We start from the raw sequence: 21526 nt of genomic DNA on the forward strand, positions 1-21526 counted from the left end.
TTTGTAGCACACACCTTGTCTTCTAGGCTCCAGCTGCCTATACTGCACTGCTGCTGCTGTTCTTGGTGGCCATTCATAGTACCAGCATCTAAAAACACTGCTGTCTTCCAATACACGATACACCAATAGTTTCTCAAAGGCTTTCTTCATGGTGCCAAGCCTCAACTCCTTTGCATGACCCCTTCAAGTCCTGGGTCAATTGCAACTGAGATTGCACCTTCACCAACGAATGTCCTTCTGTGGCCTCTCACAGTGCAGAGCCTCAGCTGCTCTTCAAGACCCCTTTTATGCCTTTAAAGCCCGTACCACCAGGGTGACTCTTACACATTACCAAGTCCTGCTGCAGCACAAGGCACAACCTTGGCTATCTCTGGAACATAGATAGCATCTTTGTGCACTCAGAAAATACTTCCCAGAAGATGTCACTTTAATGATGCTGGTCTCTTCTCGATCAGAGCTAACTTCCTAGCTCCAGCTAACCAGCATCAATAGTCCCAGTAATGCAAAGGCTTCGCTTTAGTAGTTTTGGTATCTTGTTAATCACAGCTGATTCTTCAGCCGTAGCTAACCAAAACCAAAACTACAGAATCTTCACAATCCAAACAGCAGCAGCCCTGATAAGAGTCTTTAATCTTCCCTCTGAAATTTCACAAGCCAGGCCTCCATTTTCTTCACTCTTCTCAACACTATCTTCCAAGCTCCTACAGAACATCCCACAGAGCTCTTAACATCTCAATGGCTCTTCTAGTTCAAAGTTCCAAAGTCCTTCCACAGTCCTACCCCAAACATGGTCAGGTTGTCACAGAAATACCCTGCTATGCTGGTACCAACTGTCTTAGTGTTTCTATTCCTGCACAAACATCATGACCAAGAAGCAAGTTGGGGAGGAAAGAGTTTATTCAGCTTACACTTCCACATTGCTGTTCATCACTAAAGGAAGTCAGGACTGGAACTCAAGCAGGTCAGGAAGCAGGAGCTGATGCAGAGGCCATGGAGGGATGTTTCTTACTGGCTTGCTTCCCCTGGCTTGCTCAGCCTGCTCTCTTATAGAACCCAAGACTACCAGCCCAGGGATGGCACCACCCACAAGGGGCCCTCCCTCCTTGATCACTAATTGAGAAAATGCCCACAGCTGGATCTCATGGAGGCATTTCCTCAACTCTCTGGGATAACTCCAGCTTGTATCAAGTAAACACACAAAACCAGCCAGTACAAACCATTTAACAAAAATCTGCACCAAAGAACAGAAAGGATTCGTTTCAGTGGCAAGATGGCTCAGAGGATAAGGTGCATGGTGCTCAAGTGCGGGTGGGTTTGGATCCCCAAAGCCATTAAAGCCGTGGGTGCAGGGCTCACCCGTGCCACAGAGGTGGGGGAGGCTGGTGAGCCCAGGCAAGCTGGCCGGCTACAACAGTCCAATCAGCAAGCTCCAGGGCCAGTGAGTCACAGGACCTCAGCAAATAGTGGCAAGCAATTGAGGAAACAACCAAATCAACCCTGGGCCTCCATAGCCACACATATGATGCACACTGCACATGTGTCCACACAGGTGACCATGCACACATGGACATACATGGGTGAACACACACACTTAAAATAAATAGTAGGCTTGTATTGTTTCTAAAACACTGTCTTTATTAGTTTACTTAAGATCACACACACTTAAAAATAATAAATAGTAAGTCTGCACTGTTATTTCTAAAATAGTCTTTATTAGTTTACCTAAGATCTCTCTTTCACACATACATACTTAAAAATTAAACAGTAACCCTGCATTGTTTATTTCTAAAATACAGTCTTTATTAGTTTACTTAAGATCAAATATACTTTTGGCTATAAACTCTATGTTTGGTCCCCAAATACAAAGAACAATCACCAAAACTGTTGATAACCTTCCCTGTGGTAAAAGTTATTCTCTTTGCAAAAAGAACAGATCTGTTCAAAGGAATGATTAAATATAGCCATTTTTATATAAAGTCTTTTCCCTATTAGAAATATACTCCCATTGTAAGTAAAAATAAATGCTTCACACAAATTTTAGCAGCATGGTAACACATGCATGTCAACCCAGCACGAAAAAGGCTGTGGTGTGAAGGCCGCAGAGGTCCAGGGCCAGCCTGCGTGGCAGTGCAAGGCCCCACTGCAAGGAAAACAGAATGAAAGGAAACATAACAAACGTTTCCTCCCGAGCCCAAGCAATGTTCAACCCTAACTCACTTAGGAACCAAGAGACAACAAAAATGACTAAAACCAAAGGATTCTAAAGGTTCAGATAAAACTGGAGTCTATCTTTAGCCCAGTAAAACATTTCCTTACTTTAGAAAAAGTAAATAGCTGGGCTGTGGTGTGGCACGCCTTTAATCTCAGCACTTGGGAGGAAGAGGCAGGCAGATTTCTGAGTTTGAGGCCAGCCTGGTCTACAGAGTTCCAGGACATCCAGGGCTACACAGAGAAACCCTGCCTCGAAAAACAAAACAAAACAAAAAAACAAAACAAAAAACGAAACAAAAAACAAAAAAGAAAAAGTAAATAATTCTACCTTTTAATTTAAAAATATAGTTAAAAACTTTTCTGACACCACTCAGCTGATATTCAGATCAAATGATTTGCTCATTAGGTTTCTGACACTTGGGTTAAAGAAAAACCCTAAAAGAAAGCACATTTAATTCCAAGTTGGAAATAGCATTTTATGAAAGAAAAACAAGCAAGTGTAGAGATAACCAACTAAACAAAAATGCTATTGTACTGGAGAACTCAAGTATTTTAAGCTGCTAAAGATTCAGGAACAACAGAACCTTGGAGGCTGCAAGAACCTACCAAAGGCTTTAGGAGAACCTACCAACGGCTTTAGGAGGAACCTACCAAAGGCTTTAGGAGAACCTACCAAAGGCTTTAGGAGGAACCTACTGAAGGGTTAGGGAGAACCTACCAAAGGCTTTAGGAAGAAGTGCCGGAGCTGCTTCCATTCTGACTTCTCAGCAAGACTTCCATCAGTACCCAGAAACCCTGTTCCTATCCCACAGTACCCAGCTTCTCCAATTTTTCATCAGTCTCTTGAGGGACATTTTTAGAAGTTTCAATCCTCACACCTATCCACCGTTTTAGCAGCCAGAAGTACTGCTGTGATGATTTGAATCAGGGAACCCCCATAGGCTCCTCACACACCCTAATGCTTATTTACCAGCAGGTGGTACCATTTGATAATGGGTAGGAGGGGGCCTTGTTGGAAAAGTGTCACCAGTGGTGAGGTTTCCAAAGTCATGCCAGGCCGAGTCTCTCTTGCCTGTAAGAACATAAAGATCTCGGATCCTGACCTGTCTGCGGCCACCATGCCCCTGCCATGATGGTGATAGGCTAAGCCTTTGGAACTCCAAGCAAGCCCTCAATACAATGCTTCCTTTTGCAAGTGTTGCCTTGGTCATAGTGACTCTTCACAGCAACAGAACAGTAACTGAGACAAATGTGCAGTCCCGTATGCACTTCACACTCTCGGTTTAAATGGAAAAAGAGGAACAAATTCTCACCAAGAATGCATAGATTAAGAACTGAAAAGCTGATGGTGTAATGAGCATTTGTGTCCATCTCTAGTTAGGAGAACTATATTTTAGCATGTAGGCATCTAGTTTATTTTCAAAATATCTACCTATTGTGTTGCATGGATACCAATTTTCTGTGTCACAGGCCCTGCTTCCAGCTAAGGGCCGGGCCTATCTGCACAGCACTATGAAGCCATGCACCAAAGAAATGCTAATAATCAAGGGGAAAAAGAGGATTGCTGTATGACCTTTAAATATCAATCAAAACATTAAAAACTTGTAGCTATAAATGGACAAGAAAATGAAAGTTTATGCATTGAGAATTGGAGTTTTATTTTCTTGCCTAAAAGTAGTCTGAACAGCGCCTGTTTTGTTAGTAACACTGAACAGGAACCTTTCTGATCATTCCGATATTGTGAAGTTCTCTATTTACAATAAACAGCCTTTAATGTTAAGTTAAAGTTACCATAGCGTTGTCTAGGACCATCTGCTTGCTCATCCCAGCTGCTTGTCTCAGCCATGTGGGTAAGTTTCCATCATCAGCTTCCTGTGGTGCACATCTGTCTCCTGAACAGCAATGGCGATCAACACTCCCATGACCAGCAGCGACGCGTACAATTCCATTTTCGACTGATCCATATTTTACTTCCAGAAATGTCACTGTTCATTTCTTTGCTTCGTTTTCGTCTTTGCTGGTCAATATTTGGGTGATCATTTTTGTAAAATATCATATGGGTGACAGGGAGATAACAGACCATATGCTTTTCTGTAAGTGAATTAAATAACAGGTGTACAGAGAGCAACCACTGAGAGAACGGAAAAGAAGCTCCTGATTGGCACAGAGCACGAAGCAGCTGCTAAGCACATCCTTACTTCTGCTGCACTGGGAAGTTAGAACTCCATGCAGCTCACAGTATACTGAGGTCAACTCAGATCTGCACAAGGCTGCTAGGAGACAGGAAGGATTCAACTAAATCACCATCACTGAAATCTGTTCATATGGAAATCTTACAAACTGCAAACTACCTACACTATTAGTCTGGCCCAGACAGGCTTAGAGCCGACTCTGGAGAAACAAGCCATCTAAATTTACATCAAGTAAAGAACTGTAAAGCACCCCAAATGCAACCAAATTCATACTAAGGTGTTTTAGACTTATTTATTAATAGTTAGGCTATACTTGCATCTAAAAGCGACAGAATTTTAGAGAGAGAGAGAGAGTTTTAGAGACCCCGTAGTTGATGCTATCAATTACCCAGCGTGTTTATTATGGATTATCTCTCCTCCTTCAATCTCTATCTGCTCATACAGCCACTTGCGGTCGCAGCGGCACTCGGCCCCACATTTGGTAGAACCACAAGTGGGGCAGGCGTAGAAGCATCCCAAGCAGTCCTCATCCAGGCAGTCGCAGAGGTCCATGCCACTGAAAATCAGCAGGCCCTGGCTGTCATACACCTTACTCTTTGCTGGAATAATTTGTCTGTAAAATAAAACAGTTAGCTACACTTCATGCAAATTATATTTGAATATTTGGTTGAAAATAAGATAATGGAGGTAAAATATTTCTATGTAGAGACGGAGTCTACTAAACTGGCGAATGTCTCTCTCTTCAGGAGAGTTCTAGATGGGAAATGACCTGACTAAGTGATGATATGAAAAGGACACTGAAATCATGCACATGTTAACTCAGGGCTGGTGGGGCAGCTCTGATGGCCAAGATGCTCGGTGCACAAGCATGGTAACTGAGGGATTCCTGGACCCAAGGCCAGAGGCAAAAATGGACTTTAGTTTTTTTCCTCTGATCTCCTTCACTCATAACATGATATATGCACCTATACACATACACATTAAGATGCATACACAAATACTACTTATAACTAAAAAAGAATTCATGTCCCCCCAAATAGTTTTATACAAATCATCACAGGAATGAGTAGCTGGCAGTGACTTGTTTTATTGGTTACTAAATGACACTGCTGTGGACACAGGACAGACACATCGTCCTCTAGAGGTCTTACACTCTAATCAATACGCTGCTTGTTTCTTTCTTCTTCTGTTAAAAAAAGATTTATGTATTATATACAGTGTTCTGTCTGCATATATGCCTGCATGTCAGAAGAGGGCAGCAGATCTCATTACAGATGGTTGTGAGCCACCATGTAGTTGCTGGGAATTGAACTCAGGACCTCTGGAAGAGCAGTCAGTGCTCTCAACCTCTGAGCCATCTCTCCTATTTCTTTTCTTAATGACTTCTGGTAAATCTGGTCTGAAAATATTTTAGATCACTCAGTGGAAAACATCACAGTTGGAATAAAGGTAAAACTTTTGATTCCAGTAAGAAACAGCCCAATCTGTTATAATAAATTTGTCAATATCTTTTAGATATACTGTCAGGATATATATTTTAAATGACTTAGCTCCTGTTCCTCCTGTTGACTGTACTAGAACTGTGTGTCTACTTCGGACCTGTGCAAAATCGAAAGCACTCTTGAGTTCTCATAAATGCAATAGCCTTTCTGTCAGCTGGATACAGAAAGCAGACACACGAAAAAGGAGAACATCAATATCAAATTTTGCAAACAGTAAACATCTTAAAGACTGGTGAGCTCTCAGATGTTTCTTCAATTATCTTAGCTCTCATTCCAAAGTATTACCTTGTTCACTTCACGCTACCTTCTCAGAAAGAAGCTTCTAGAGTTCCAGCAGACGCTTTACTTTCCTATGAGTAACAGCCAAGGCTTTCAGGGTTAACTAATCAGAATACAATTTAAAATGATTGGTCAGAAAACTGAAAATTAAGAAAAAAACCACAAGGATCATGCAGCCGTGCAGGAGTAACGCAACACGTAACCAATGCACCGGAAATGTAACACATAACCGAAGGACGGGAAATGGCTGCCCACCTGTCGGAAGCAGCACTTGCATTTTTGGTGAGTTTCCTTTTCTCCCTTTTACCACTTTCTGGAGCAAATTCAGTTTGCTTTCCCGGGTTTGTAAACTGTAGTGACCGCAGAGCTTTAGCAGTCCTTCCCTGAATAAAAATAAGAAAACTAGAAATTAAAATCTTGAGATCAAACAATAGGACTTTGCTTAGCATTAGCTCAGGGTACCCCCCCCCCATCTGGAATGCAGTTTGGAACACACACAGAAAGAAAGGTGAGAAGCTACTCTTCTAGTCTATATTCACTCGTGTACTATTTTTGCTACTTTAGTCTTTTAGACAGCAGGTGCAGAAGCCTGGCACACAGAGGACAGCAATGGCTGCCACCTCAGGAGAGAAGGCAGCAAAAAGTGTCACATAATCCAACAGCACAGAACTGAGGTTCTAGATAACAATTCTCTGTCCTTCAGAACTTCTAACTTTAAGAGTAGTAGCTTTGCGTTCTGAAGTGTACTGTACGTATGTCTATATACACACATGTATAAATATATTACATGTATATACATGTATATATATATATACGTACTGCAAGCATATATACATACAAACAGTGTGTATGTGTATACACGTATACACACACACACACACACACACACACACGCATATAGGCTCTGGTAAATCAAAAGTTTGGTGCTAAGATTTTAAGTCTGTTATTTTGGGGAGGTAAAAATAAGTGGTCTTTCAAAATGTTTCCATACACCCAAAGCCAAGATTAGGTGGTAAAGCAGTCAGTCATGTAAGAACAATGGAAAGATGAGGTGAAGATATCCAAGTCTAGAATCATCGAGTATCTATGACGAACTTCACATAATGCTGGGTCCTGGAGATATGCCTGAGAGGAACACAATACACACAACTTAAATTTTTAATTTGGTTTATTAATACAACAAAAAGAAGAAAACTGAGAAAATATGTCAGCAGCAAGAATTATAGAATGTCTAAAAAAGAAAGAGAACCTCTGAGAAGTGCTCCTGGGCGCAGGCAGCTTCAATGACTTGCGTTCAGGCATGAGACCCAGAAAAAGGCATAAACTATTTCATACTGGACACTGTAAAAAGTATGTGCTCTTTGAACACAGGGAGCCCTAACTTTAACCTTAACTATATTCAGAACTTAGAGGCAGAAACATTATGAAAAGTCTCTAATAAGAATGTGATTGTTTGGCTTTGGGCCCAGGGACAAAGGGCTGAGGTGTGCCCACCTGCTCCCCAAGCCATTTCCCCACAGCGCCTTCCCTGGCCTCAGTCCCTGAACTCGCCTACATAAGCGCAATTTCCCAGTAAACTTGCCTTTGAGGCCAGTCCTACTTTGGTATGTTAAATATGTACCTTAGTTCCTTATCCTGGGGTCCCAAACCAAACATCTTCAAAGGAGAAAAACTGAGATTATATTCACAGATTACTGGGCACTGTGACTCATGCCTGGAGAGCCCAGTGCAGGGGCTGACGATGGGGGATCATTGTCACGAGAACGAGGCTAGCTTGACCACGTGGGGAGTCCCAGAGCAGTCTGCTGCCCCAAGACATCCTCCCTGGTGTGTAGTCTCCAGTAGGAGAAACATTCACTTAGCTACTTCAGCACCAGAAGAGGATCTAAGTTCCTCCGTTGGCCTTGCCAGTATTCTAAAGGCCATTCCTAAACTCTCTCTCCTAAGGTCTAAGAACAGAAGTTGTAGCATTAAAATCTTGGGCACATTATTTTCTTTTGTTCTAAGCCCTTGTTTACTGCTCATTCTGGACCTTAAGTGTATGGAAACATTTCAAAACATCTCTATTTCACCTCAACTTTAAATGTTACGTGCTAATGAATGTGATAGACATATGATAAATATGATTTCTTATAGTTACTCCATGTATCTAAAGCCCCACACGATAGAAAGCATAATGGCATATATACACACATCTGACTCGGGTTTCCGTCTCTGGCGGTCATCTGAATCAACATCCACACTTCCATTGATAATCTGGGTACATTTTGGGCAAAGCTTCCAACCAGGTACGAGCTGTCTTCCAAACTTTGCACTCAGAAAAGTGGCATCATCTAAGTCAATTACATGCAGATTCTTTTTGGCTAGCTTCTTGTGTATGTTAAATGGGTCACAACATGACTTCTGTAACTCTTCAAATCTGTCAATATAAATTTTTACGTGATGGAGACAAATTGTATTATTCCCAGAAAGTGTCATTCCAGTTCTAAGCTGAAGTAAAAGCATATCATTTGATGACAATTCTTTCAGTGTCTTGAAACCTGTGTGCCGAGTATAGAAGGTTTTATGGCAGTCGTGTGTGGTTCGAAGCTGGACTCCAACTGAACACGGATCCATTCTCCTTGAATCTACCACGTTTCCCCTGTTTTATTTTATCTAGAAATCTCTTTGGTAGGTCAACCTAGAGAAACATTAAAGACAGATTTGTACTGAAAATTCTGATGTGGAAAACTGTAAAAAGTTAGTAAAATGCAGCTTCTTTAGAAAACAAAAGCAAACACAGCAAACATGGAGTAGTACGAAATACCAAAAGTCTACAATAAGTAAGTACTTAACCACGGAATTTGAGAAAAAGTCTTGTCAGGTCAGATCTATACCAGAATACTTGCAATCACAGCTATAACATTAAGATCCCATTACATGGTTTAAGGAGAGAAGTAGAAGAAATAAGAAATATTCACATGAGAAACATTAGAGGTTCAAAAGGAAAACTGCTTAGAATCTGTAGGGGATTTAACAAGGATGCTGAAAACCAAAACTCTGTATGCTTTATACAATATACAAATGTTACAAAAAATACAAAAGACCTTTATGGAATTCTACAAAGTGAGTACTATTTCAATCAAGGTGGGCTCATTATTTAGGTCTGTGGCTGGTGCCCCAGCTGTGGTAAACAGATGTTTATCTAACCTCTGGTAACTGTGGGGCCTGCTGAGCGAGTCCTGTGAGGGCCTGCAATCAGCTGAACACGCAGAGGATACGGTAGTCCTTGGGACTACAGCGTGTGTGTGTGTGTGTGTGTGTGTGTGTGTGTGTGTGTGCGTGTGTGTGCTGAGACTGCCAGCTCACGGTGGCAGCTGCACGGCTCCTGCTACGTAGCGTAAGACACTCAACTTGGTGGGCAATCTGGATGAGAGAGAGAGAGAGAGAGAGAGAGAGAGAGAGAGAGAGAGAGACAGACAGACACACGGAGGTGCTGGCTGTCACTTCTTACATGGGCCCAAAACCTTGGAACCCAAGGAAGGACTCTAATAGGAGGAAAGGAGGAAAGAAGGCAGAATGATCCTCAACACAGGAGAAAGGAAATTCACAACTCAGCACGCAGGTGGCCCGGAGCAGGAAACTGAGACTGCTCTGCCCTGAACTCCCTCAATCAGACAGAAAGTTCAAATCCCAGCACTGTAGAAACAAATGATAGAATACTCCTACCATCTGAGCATCCAGGAGGCTGAGGTATCAGAAACTCAAGGTCATCCTCAGCTAAATCCCTAGAGACCAGTCTGGGTTAGAAACTGTCTCAAAAGAGGGGGAAAGGTCATCTTGGAACTCAGAAGTTTATTTTTTAGAAATCCAAGTCCCTAAATTACTATAATTTTTGATGGGTCAGTTATAGAAAATTAAACTGTCAATCCAATCATTGCATTTAAAACAAGCAAACAAACAAATAAAACCAAAAAAGCAAATAGAGTATAGATGCTTTACATACATGGATGTCTGTGTCCTACATGGCTGCAAAGGCTAGACTGGAGCATCAGATGGCATGGAACTGGAGTTACAGTTGTTAGCTGCTATGTGGGTGCTGGGATTCAACCCAGGTCTTTGGAAAAGCAGCAAGTGCTCTTAACTGCTGACCCATCTCTTCAGTCCCAGTCACTGCAGTTTTGGTTTTTTTTTTTTTTTTTTTTTAAAGTAAGGATCTCTTTGGAGTCACTGTTAAAGAATTGTCTACAGTTGTTGCCAGATACAGAATTATTAGCTAAATTTGCAAATTTGTGTTTTAGATAATGGAGTATCAACTATTTTCTACATATTGCTATAAAGTTAATCCCATCTGTCTGAAATTCATATTTAGGTGCGTGGCCATGTACCTTTATCTGCTAAATTTGGCACCTCCATTTTCAGAGCTTTTTAGGAATCAGAGTCTTTGGTTCTAGCTCTTTCTGATTTGAGCTAAAATAGACTTCCTGAAGAACTACTCACAGGAACTGCTGAGTTTAAATTTTCTACGTGAGGGTTGGAATTTCTTCCCTAAACAAGGCTATTGGCAGCAGATGGGATGGCTCAGTCAGCACAGGTCTCGCCTCAATCATGAGGACCCAGGAGTTATCCCTTGAATCTACGAAAGCAAAAAAGCCAAGTGCTTTCTCTGGTGCCCATCTGTAATCAGTGCTGGTAAAATGGAGGCAGGAGGATTCATGGAGCTTACTGGCCAGCTAGATATTTTTACTGACAAATAGTAATACCAAATACACTATATTTTAATGCCTGAGTGGGTCCGTGGGTCTGCAGGCCCTTCTTGGATGTGTGGCATTGTAATGCCTCTATTTTGTTCTCCAAAGAGCAAAGATACCTCTGACAAGTATTTAAACGACCTACTCCGGGTTTTATTTTGCTCTTTTGGTTGTTGGTTTTTATGTTTTAAACAGCCATTAACTGAATTCCTGGGGATTTCATCAAAGAGGAAGCTCGGGATTTCTAGTGTCCGTTTTGTTTATACATTTATCAATAACTTACTGAACTGTTCATCTCCACCGATCAACCCGTATTTCTAATCCAATTTTAAGTCCCATTGTCGTTAGGCCCAATAAGTTTGGCCAATCACTGGTCAACTCAGCAAAATCTTTTCAGAGTGTGGTGGCTCTAGGGTTACATGTTCTCCAACCACCATGGATGGGATCCAGTCATCTGTATACCCCACTTGTTCATATCAGTTCTTCAAGCATCACTAATTCCTCCTTCACCTCAGAGGTAAGTTTCCATCGACCTATGTAAAAGAGTAAACTTCAAGTCTTTCTGCTTTCCGGAAACACCTTACTTTGCTCCTTGTTAATCCGTTATAAACGGAACTCCACGGGCAAGGAACTACCTGATTCCCTGAACAGTCATGGCTTCTCTAATTAGCAATTCTGGCACAAAACTCTTCAGAAATTTTTGAATAAACACATGTTCAGAAATTCCTAGAATCCCAAATGGCAGACTCTCCCTGAAATCGATGTGATCAGATCCCACTTCTCTGCAATGATCCCCACCACAACCCTGTGTGGGATTCACTCACTAATGCCCCTACTCTCTGCCACATCAATATGACTCAAATCATCAGACATATCCAACCTACTATGTACACAGCACTAGGGTAGAAAAAAAAATTAAAACAAAACGAAACAAACAAAACCCTCAACCCACCAAAGTGCTTAACTAAAATCACACGGCTAGAGCTGAGAAGATTGTGAATTTTAAAGATGGGCTGGAGAGATGGTTCCAGAGGACCCGAGTTCAATTTCCAGCACCCACGTAGTGGCTTGTACTATCCCGTAACTCCAGTTTCAAGGGAATCCAACGCTCTGTTCTGATCTGTCTGGGCACCAGCCACGCACTGCTGGCACATACATGCTGCCAAAACATCCATCCATACAAAATAAAGTAATAAAAAATTTGTTTTTAAAGTTGGACTTGGGAGGCAGAGGCGGGCGGATCTCTGAGAGTTCTAGGCTTGCCTCCTCCACATAGAGAATTCCAGGTTAGCCAAAAACAACACTGAGATAATCTGCCTCAAAAAGACGACCAAACCAACCAAACTTAAAAGACCCAGGCCTAGTTACTCATTTCTATAATCTGAGCTACTGGGGGTGGTGGTGATAGGTTGGAGGGTAGCTTTGGTAGTTTGTTACACAAAGAAGCTGGGGATGAAGCTCAGCAGTGGCGAGGCCCTGGGTTCAAATAAAAACCTGTAGCCTGATACAGTGGCGGACCTTGGTCAGGGTAGAGCCGGGTGCCAGACTGCTGCAAGCCGCAAGCCCCCTCTGCCGTGCAGGCCTCCCATCCCAACCCTCCTCCCGGTCCGCGCGGCCTCCCACATTCAAGAGCCATCCGCAGAGTCCACTCACAGCCGCACGGCCCGGTCCACCTGAGCTGCCACGGGTCTCCGTTGGGTTCCGGAAGCTCCGTATTTGCACAGGCCAAGCTCGGCTTTCCACTCTACCGCCTGCCCCGCGCTAGACACCGAGAGAATCGAGAGTGCGGCTAGAGAGACCGCACATACCATAAAGAGGAGCCGGGAGGTGCCTAGAGCGGAAGCCAGTCCGGAGGCCTCCGGAGGAGGAAGGGCTGGGTGCGGGGGAGGGGCGGAAGACGGTATGACTCAATCCAAAGCAAGAGTTGCTTCAGTTGCTCGCCCGCCCTGGGGAGCTTCTATCCCCTCCGGGTGGGGAATTGGGAGGCTCTTGGAGGCCTTTAGCAAACACAGGTTTCCTTTACGTCCTATTCTGTGCAGAACAAGTACACCTAAATGCAAACCAAGGAATGGACCCTTTATTTAAAGTCTCACATTTTATTTTTTGGTTCCTTCCAACTAAATATATTCTAAAACTCTCTCTTTTTTATACATTATAAAAATGATTAGATCTTTGAGTAAAAGATAGGGCCCAGGAAATAAACCTTTACATTTTGGGGGTGGAGAGAAGAGACATAATCGTCGTTTTGAGGTGCGGTGAGTTTTTTTGGGAGGGAGGGGGCAAAGTTTCAGCCAGGTAGTTGAGGCTGGACCCTCGAACTCTATATGTAATCCACGCGGTTATGAATATAATGGTTTCTTGGTTTTGAGAATTTGACACATCTGGAGTGTTTGTATCAACTCCACCTCCACTGATGCCATCTAGGAGTGCAGGAATGGGTTCGTTCTCTTTGTCAACTAAAGAATTAAAAAGGAGGAAAGCGTTACCTGAAATTTTAGGGTGCCCCTGCAGAGTCAACATGTGATAACCTAGGAATTTGGGTCCCTTCCTGGGAATCTTCGTTTTATTAAAAAAAAGAATAAATTAAAGCAGAAGCTCAAGGACAATTTATTAGAATTTTAAAAGGAATATCCAGCTGGGCAGTGGTGGCACACGCCTTTAATCCCAGCATTTGGGAGGCAGAGGCAGGCAGATTTCTGCTAGTTCAGGCTATTCGAGGCTAGCTTGGTCTACAGAGTGAGTTCCAGGACAACCAGGGCTACACAGAGAAACCAACCAACCAACCAACCAACCAACCAACCAACCAAACAAACAAAACCACCTAGAGCAGGCTCTTTGCTAATCTCGAAGTTGCCCTAAAGAGGAAGATGAAGAATATAATCATGAGCAGCCACCTTGGTCAGGCAGCCTTGGGGTGGAAGGTGGATCTTCAGGAAAAGACTAAGGAATTCTAATGCTAAGTTATGGACCTCTGGCCAGCATCTGAAGAAGAAAGGTGTAAAAGAACAATAAATAGTTACACCGTTTTTTGTCATGCCTCAGAAAGCAGATCGTCAGACCCATTGAGGTCAGGCAAATCTAGTCAAGGCTGTGCTCTTAGGACTGAACAGGGCACTGGAAGTCTGGGAAGGGAAAACTTGTTCTTGAACTGAACCTGCCTTTCTAGGAGAGGTCTTTCAGCCAGTCCCTGACCTGCCCCATTGGATTAGACCTTAAGGGAAGAGTCTAGGGCATGCCTACAGCTAGACACAGATTCCACTCCCTTCTCTCGAACTCCTCCCACCATTTCTCACTCCCAAAGGCAGGTATATTGTTTTGTTTTGTTTTTATTTTAAACCCAGAGTCCATTCATTGCTGTCTGTATTTGCTATGTGAGGCTATCCATGAAAGAAAATCAGGAGATGCATCCCTGAAGAAAATTGACTCTCTTCACCAATAGCCATCAAACACCAAAAGCTCTTCAGCTAAGAGTGGAATTTCATGAGATCCTCTCTGTTAGGTCCAAAGTAGCCTGTTGAAATGGAGGTGCTGGTGACAGTGTCCAAACAGAAAGACCCTGGCCAGCAACTTAGGAGCCTAAAGGTAGGAACTTCCCTCAATCTTTCAGGAACCTCCCATACCCTGCCCCAAATATCAACTCCCTTGAGTAAGGTATTTAGTTCTCAGCCAATCTGCTCTACATCAGTTCTAAGATTCCCTGCTTCTGTTATTCCCCATACTCCCCCCAGTAGTCTTGATAGTTTGATCACCAACAAACCCTTCTTTGTGTGGAGTGGTCTAGTTCAATGGTTTCACTACACCCTGGATTCCAAACAGCTGTGTTGTTTGGAAGTCTATAAGAGCTGCCCCCCCCCCCCGCCCCCCAGCCAACAACTTGAAGAGCGGCAACTCATACCTGGCACCGGGTAGGTGACATATGAGATTATTTTAGATGTCTCCAAAAATGTGACTGAATTAGGGCTGACAAAATTGTCAGTTTAGACATATCATGATTTTCCATAACAGTTTTTCTCTTCTGTTTTTGACTGCAAGTGACCCTCTGTTCCACCATATTTTCTATTTATTTTAACTTTGGCATGCCTTGTAGTTTACTAACTTACTACATATATTTAACACAATTCTGCCTATGTTTCACAAAGTGCACGCTTACTCATATCCTAAATTTAAAACATCCCACGAGCTTTGCATTTATCTCCTAAGCTACTCGCATACTTACTGGCTACAGTCACCACTTCTTATGAATTTCATCCATCCTTAATTAAGCTGCAAAGGCACTCGGCATCGTCGGAGTGGAGAGCTGGAGGAGGCACTTAGAAGACAAATGGTGTCCTTTTTATGCTGCATTAACTACTGTGTGTTATCCTGATGAAAACTGTAAAACTTTTTTAAAAAGGAGTGTGGAATCACAAAGAAGCCAGGGTCCGGAATCTCTTGTGCGGATGCCAGTGACTCCAATAAGGCTGTGTCTTTATAGGGTTAGTGGTGTTAGGGTAAGAGAGCTTCCCTTCCTCTTGATTCCCCAACCTAAGCATCATGAGGCACTGGGTTCCACCCTCTAGGAGATGCTAATTGGTCCTTAGGAGTTAAAGTTGGGAAACTGCTGAGCATCTCATAATGTACAGGATGGCCCCAGCAATTACTGACTCAGTACTTCAAGTATTTGAAACCCTAACCTAAAGGAATGAGGTAGGCATGGCGAGGACAAGGGCTGATCAAGAAGAAGCACTGGGATTTTCTGGCTGATTAGATAGAGGTGGTGGGAAGGAGAAGATGGTTTTGGCTTGCACAGCTGGAGCACAGCTGGAAGAGTGATCCAGAAAGAACGAGTGGCACGAAGGCCTCTGGCATTGCAGAAGCTGTGTTTGTGACAGAGATAGCAGGTGAAGATGCACAGATGAAAGGGACGAAGAGAGGACTGACTCTAAGCCGTCAGATGAGGGCTGGGAAATGCTAGTCTGTGATTACTGCTGTATCCTTGGAGATGAGGTAGGTAAGGGCAAAAACAAGTTAGCCAGTGAATGCATGGTGTAAAATGAGAAACAGCACTGGCTTGAAAATGAATCCTCATTTATTTTCCTATATCAGCATCTCTACATATAAGGTGTAGTGGGCAATAATTAATAAGAGTACCGCCCCACCAGGCCTCTGCATAACTCCTTCCAAGTATCCAGTAAAGCATGACTGTTAAACTTGAATAGTTAACCAAATATATTTATGCATATAAATCTCCCAATTACATAATGCCAATTTACAATCATAAAGTATTATCCCAATATTTCTAACCTTTCAGCACACCAGAAACACATCTGAAGCCATCTGGACACCTGTGTTTCCCGCTCTACTCATCTGGACCTTCTCTCTCTCTCTCTCTCTCTCTCTCTTTCTCTCTCTCTCTCTCACTCTCTCTGCCCCTCACTCCCCTTAGCTCTTCCTCTTCTCTTCTCTCCAGTCCCTGGCCACTGCCTCCATGTGAAAGGATAGGAAATATCTTGCAACAATAAGGCTCAGGAATACGAAGTTCTGCAAATGCCCTTGGTTGGTTTTGAAGCATAAGGAAGTTTGAGAATAATAGAAGGAGCTGTTAGAAGAACTCCCTGAGAAGGAGCAGGCCGAGAGGCATCAGGAAAACTACAAAGGCAGAATTCCCTGTAACCCCTGCAAGGAGATAACAGAGAACAGGCATTCCGGGAGAAATAGTTGCTGCAGGCAGAACTGACCAGCTCATTATATTCACAGGTATAAAATGTGAGTCAATGTGGAATGGCAAATTTTCTAGTAGCGATGTGAAAGGGGTGAAAAGAAGCAGGCAAAATTAATTTTAGAACTTTATTGTTTACAGGCACGGTGGGGTGACGTCTGTAATCTCAGCAATTGGGAGGCCTGGGCAGAAGGATTGTTGCACATTTTAGGGTAACCTAAGCGACCATGTGAGAGGCTGTGAGAAAAAACAAATGAAACATCACCTATGCAAAGCAAGCCAAACCAAACAAAAAGCTCAGGGAAAAAATGATATTGTTTAACCCCACCTGTGAAACGCTGCAAACTGTAATTAACATAAAAGTGTGCTGCTTTTCTTTCCCATTAAAACCTGAGGGAAATCTAATGTTTTATACCTTGAACGTTTCTCACTAGACATGTTTCAGGTATTCAGTAGCTACACAAGTCACAGCTGCAGACCTATGTATGGAGAAGAACGAAAGAAAACTGTGGAGAAAAGAAATTACAAAGAACAAAATAAATGCCTTAACTAGGGATAAGGTGTGCATAGGGGGATGGGAGAAGACCCTTCTCGGAAGGCGAGAAGCCAGATTTGAATTGAAGCCAGATTTTTTTTTCCAATTTTTATTATTTTATTTATTTATATTCCTGCCATGTCCCCTTCTCAGGCACCCCTCCCACAGTTCCTCATCCCATTCCTCCTCCCTCTTGCCTCCAACCCTGCCTCACCAGGCCTCCCCTTTTCCTGAGGAAAGGAACTGGGACTCAGGGAAGACAGGGAACAAAGGTAGTGGCTTAGAGAGAGAGAAATGTCCTTGGAGGGGACCATGGACAATTGAAAGGGGTCAATTTACTTAACTGATTTTCAGTTTGTTAAATGTTCTTATTGAATTCTAACAGACCTCGGAGAAGAATTTGAAGCCTGCCTATCTATGAGTTTATAAATTTTTGGCTCTATATTTCCCAATGTAGAACCAAATTTCCTGCTATAGTTCAAGGTCCAGAAATCACCAGTGTCCCCAACACCTACTTTAACTCTGCACCCCAGTTATCACTCCTTGTTAACCAGGTAACCACCACACTAATGCCATTTACTCTAGACTAAATTGGCAGTTAGGTGAACTTTGCAACTGTAGGACGTGGTTTTCCAGACTTGGCTTCTTGTGCTTAGACCTTATTTCTGAAATTCATCCATTCCTTTTTTTCCTTGGTAAAATTTTATTCTAAGAATTTCACTAATAGTGATGGTTTGTATATGCCTGGCCCAGGGAGTGGAACTATTAGGAAGTGTAGCCTTGTCGGAGTAACTGTGCCACTGTGGTCAGTTGTGGCCTTGAATACCTTCGTCCTAGCTGCCTGGAAGTCAGTCTTCCCCTAGCAGCCTCCAGATAAAGATGTAGAACTCTCAGCTCCTCCTGCACCATGCCTGTCTGGATGCTGTTCAAACTGCTCCGACCTTGAGCTCAGAGTTCTGCACGCCAGTCTTCTGAGATTAAAGAAGGTCCACTATGCCTGGACCTAAATTTAGCTGGGTGGGATCCTCCCCCAAGGCCACCATTCCCTTAACTCAATTTCATATCTTCAAACACAGGATCCAGCTCCATTTCACTTCCTGGTGCCCCTTTAATACTCAAAACCATATTATTTTACATTTTTCCTCTCTAAGTTTGGTGTGCTTATTCAAAACACTCTTCATGAGACTTACCCAGAGAACAAAGTCTCTGCTAGGATATTTTGAGACTTCCTTTGTCAATGCAATTAATATAAATCTCTTTACCTTAGCCTCAGGTAGATTCTTCAGACAAGGGCAAAAAAAAGCAGTCACATTCTTCACCAAAATACCACACAAACAGTATCTAAGAGTCATTCTGAATTTCTTCTTCTCTGAATCCTCTTGGTCCAGGTCTGCACAATTCAAATTACTCTCAGCAACAAAGTCTTCCATATTCCTACCTGGATGACCCATTAAGCCACACTTAAAGCACTCCATTGCTTTCTAAATCCAAAGTCCCCAAATCCACATTCTTCCAAGCAAAAGCATGGTCAGGCCTCTCAAAGGAATACCCCAGTCCCTGGTACCAACTTCTGTCTTAGACAGGGTATTACTGTTGTGAACAGACATCATGGCAAGGGTAAGTCTTATAAGGACATTTAATTGGGGCTGACTTACAGGTTCAGAGGTTCAGTCCATTATCATCAAGGTGAGAACATAGCAATATCCAGGCAGGCAAAATGCAGAAGAAACTGAGGGCTCTACATCTTCATCTGGAGGCTGCAAAGAAAATATTGACTTGCAGGCAGCTAGGACAAAAGTAGTAAAGCCTATGCCCACAGTGGTACACCTATTCCAAAAAGGCTACACTTCCTAATAGTGTCACTCCCTTGGCCAAGCATATACAAACAATCACATTAACGATAAAAATTTGTTTCATTTTGCTTTCAACTCTTATAAGTAATGCTGCTGTGAAATTCTGCCTCTATCCCCATCCATTTCTTTTTTTATGTAGCCCAGCCTGGTCTTAAAGTCACTGGGTAGCCCAGCCAGGTTGACTTCAAGCTCATAGTTCTCCTGCTTCAACCTCCTGATTTTGTTTTTGTTTTTTGTTTTTCACGACATGATTTCTCTGTGTAGCCCTGACTGTCCTGGAACTCACTCTGTAGACCAGGCTGGCCTTAAATTTAGAAATCTGCCTGCCTCTGCCTCCCAAGTGCTGGGATTAAAGGCTTGCACCACCACTGCCCAGCCAACATCCTGAATTTAAGAGTTTATCTGCAGCTCATTCACACTGTGTCTTTTTGGTTTACATACATTCCCATTTTCATTCAGAGATGTAGTGAGTAGTGGGATTCTTGGATTGTAAACAGTGTGTATGTTCAATTACAGGAAACGTTTCCAAAGTGATTAAATCAACTCATACTCTTTGTAAAATGAATTTATTCTCTGAAAGATGTTTACCAACACTCAAGTGTTGGTGTTAAAGATAATATCAGTTATTGTTTATTTGCATTATAGTTATTTTAGCTTTTCAAATTGTATTATTTTAATATTAATCTTTCTGTTTCTATCTCAGTCTTTCTCTCTCTCTCTGAAGGATGTGTATTATGTGAGCATGTGTATCATGGCATGTATACAGGGGTCAGAGGGCAACTTTGTAGAGTTGTTTTTATTCTTTTAACTTTGTATGGGTTCAAGGGATTGATCTTAGATCACCAGATCGAATGGCAAGCTCCTTAACCCACTGAGCCATCTTGCTAGCCCCATTATAAATATTCCTTTTTAAAAAAATCTATGTACTTACTTACTTAATTAATTACTTAATGTGTGTATTTATGTATACAGATCAGAGCACAATGTTTGGGAGTCAATTTTCTCCTGTATCATATGTGTTTTGGGAATCAAATTTAGGTCATCAGACTTGGTAGCAAGTGGTATAACCCACTGAACCATTTTGTTGGACCTAGTTGTAGTTATTCTTAAAGGTATGTGTCATAGGGTTTTGTTGCTGTGAACAGACACCATGACCAAGACAACTCTTATAAAGGAAAACATTTAATTGGGGCTGACTTATAGTTTTAGAGGTTTAGTCCATTACTATCAGGGTGAGAATCAAGGCAGCATGCAGCAGATGTGGTGCTGGACGAGCTGAGAATTCTACATCTTGATCTGAAGGCAGCCAGGAGGAGACTGTTTTTGCTAGGCAACCAGGAGGGGGATTGGAATAGTAGGCCTACTATTTTGAGGGATTTGAGCATAGTAGGCCTCAGAGCCTGCCTACATAGTGACACACTTCCTTCAACAAGTCCACATTTACTCCAATAAGGCCATCCCTCCTAATAGTGCCTCTCCCCACTACCAAGCTTTGGAATCCATGAATCTATGGGGGGGGGCAAACCTGTTCAAACCAACAGTGTGTAAGCAGTTGTTTGCTAAAGGTAAGTTGCTACAATGTCCAAATGATACAAAACGAAACTAGAATGAGAACACCTGATTCTATTCCTGACTTAGCTATGAGATAGTTGGATAACCATGCAGATTAATGTAATTCTCTGTAACAGTCAGGATTTTCTAGAGTCACAGCACTTATGGAATGAATCTACATGTATTTATTGAGATGACTTACAAACTGCAATCCAAATAATCCAACAATGGCTAGCTGTGAGTAAAAAGTCCAAGAATCTAGTAGTTGCTCAGTCCCACAAGGTTGGATGTTCCAGTTTGTCTTCTGTGTATGCTGAAATTCCAAGGAAGCAGGCTCCAGTGCTAGTGAAGGAATGGATGTGCTAGCAAGGCAAGGGTAAGCAGGCAAAGAACAACTCCTTCTTCTATGTCCTTATCTAGGCTTCCAGAAGAAGTTGCATCCAGGTTAAAGGTGTACTTCCCACTACAAGATCTGGATCAAAAGCCTGAGTCCTCCAGCCTCAGGATCTGGATCACAGGTGTGCCCTTCATTTCTGGGCTGTAGTTCATTCCAGATATAGTCAAGTTGACAGCCAAGGACAGTCATCACATTCTCTCAGCTCCACTAGTCACCTGTAACAGTGAGACCGACAGGATTGTGGTGGGGAGTGCATGGGTGTGTGTGTTCATTCATGTGTGTGCGACACCTTTCCAAAGGGTTTTATGAGTGGTTTGGCTTAGTATAGGGCCCTCAGTAAGTTTTCAATGGTTGGCACTTGTGATTATTTCTGCTGATCGTGAACCTGCCGCCGAGTCTAGAAACACTGGACCAACAGTTCACACATGTTCTTTGAATTGCGGCATGCTACCTTTCAGTATTAGCTATTAAATTAAGTTGAGAAGTAGAGGTGTTTGGACAGGTTGACTCCATCTTGCACGTTGTAGTTTCTTCCAGACATGGACAAGTTGAAGAACAGCCATCACATTCTCTTAGCT

At 42.6% G+C, this 21526-nt stretch overlaps 1 protein-coding gene across 4 annotated transcripts; it reads right to left on the reverse strand.

Moving 5' to 3' along the window:
* Positions 1 to 1690: 1690 nt before the first annotated feature.
* Positions 1691 to 12702, reverse strand: Arl14ep (ADP ribosylation factor like GTPase 14 effector protein). Of its 4 annotated transcripts, none has more exons than XR_007977910.1 (6): positions 12568 to 12702; positions 8378 to 8864; positions 6440 to 6567; positions 4792 to 5016; positions 2881 to 4302; positions 1691 to 2813 (listed from the first exon to the last, which is right to left on the reverse strand). XR_007977910.1 is itself a non-coding variant. In XM_052183144.1 (5 exons), exons 2-5 carry the CDS (start codon positions 8798 to 8800, stop codon positions 4248 to 4250), a joined length of 831 nt encoding a protein of 276 aa, XP_052039104.1. In that variant the 5' UTR covers positions 8801 to 8864; positions 12568 to 12702; the 3' UTR covers positions 1691 to 4247. The 4 variants fall into 4 exon arrangements, 2 of the variants coding, with proteins under 2 accessions (XP_052039104.1, XP_052039105.1); XR_007977909.1 differs by having other exon boundaries at positions 2859 to 4302; XM_052183144.1 differs by having other exon boundaries at positions 1691 to 4302.
* Positions 12703 to 21526: the final 8824 nt, after the last annotated feature.

Source organism: Apodemus sylvaticus, chromosome 5, assembly GCF_947179515.1.
Source record: "Apodemus sylvaticus chromosome 5, mApoSyl1.1, whole genome shotgun sequence".
In the NCBI taxonomy this organism is placed as follows: domain Eukaryota; kingdom Metazoa; phylum Chordata; class Mammalia; order Rodentia; family Muridae; genus Apodemus; species Apodemus sylvaticus.

What these genes read in the sequence shown, in the direction of transcription:
- Arl14ep (XM_052183144.1), bottom strand. Translation starts at nt 8,800, where the DNA reads ATGGATCCGTGTTCAGTTGGAGTCCAGCTTCGAACCACACACGACTGC. An exon ending in GACGGAAACCCGAGTCAGAT is followed by an intron (nt 6,568 to 8,377) that starts GTGTGTATATAT and finishes ATTTTTATTCAG; the next exon opens with GGAAGGACTGCTAAAGCTCT. An exon ending in GCAAGTGCTGCTTCCGACAG is followed by an intron (nt 5,017 to 6,439) that starts GTGGGCAGCCAT and finishes TTTATTTTACAG; the next exon opens with ACAAATTATTCCAGCAAAGA.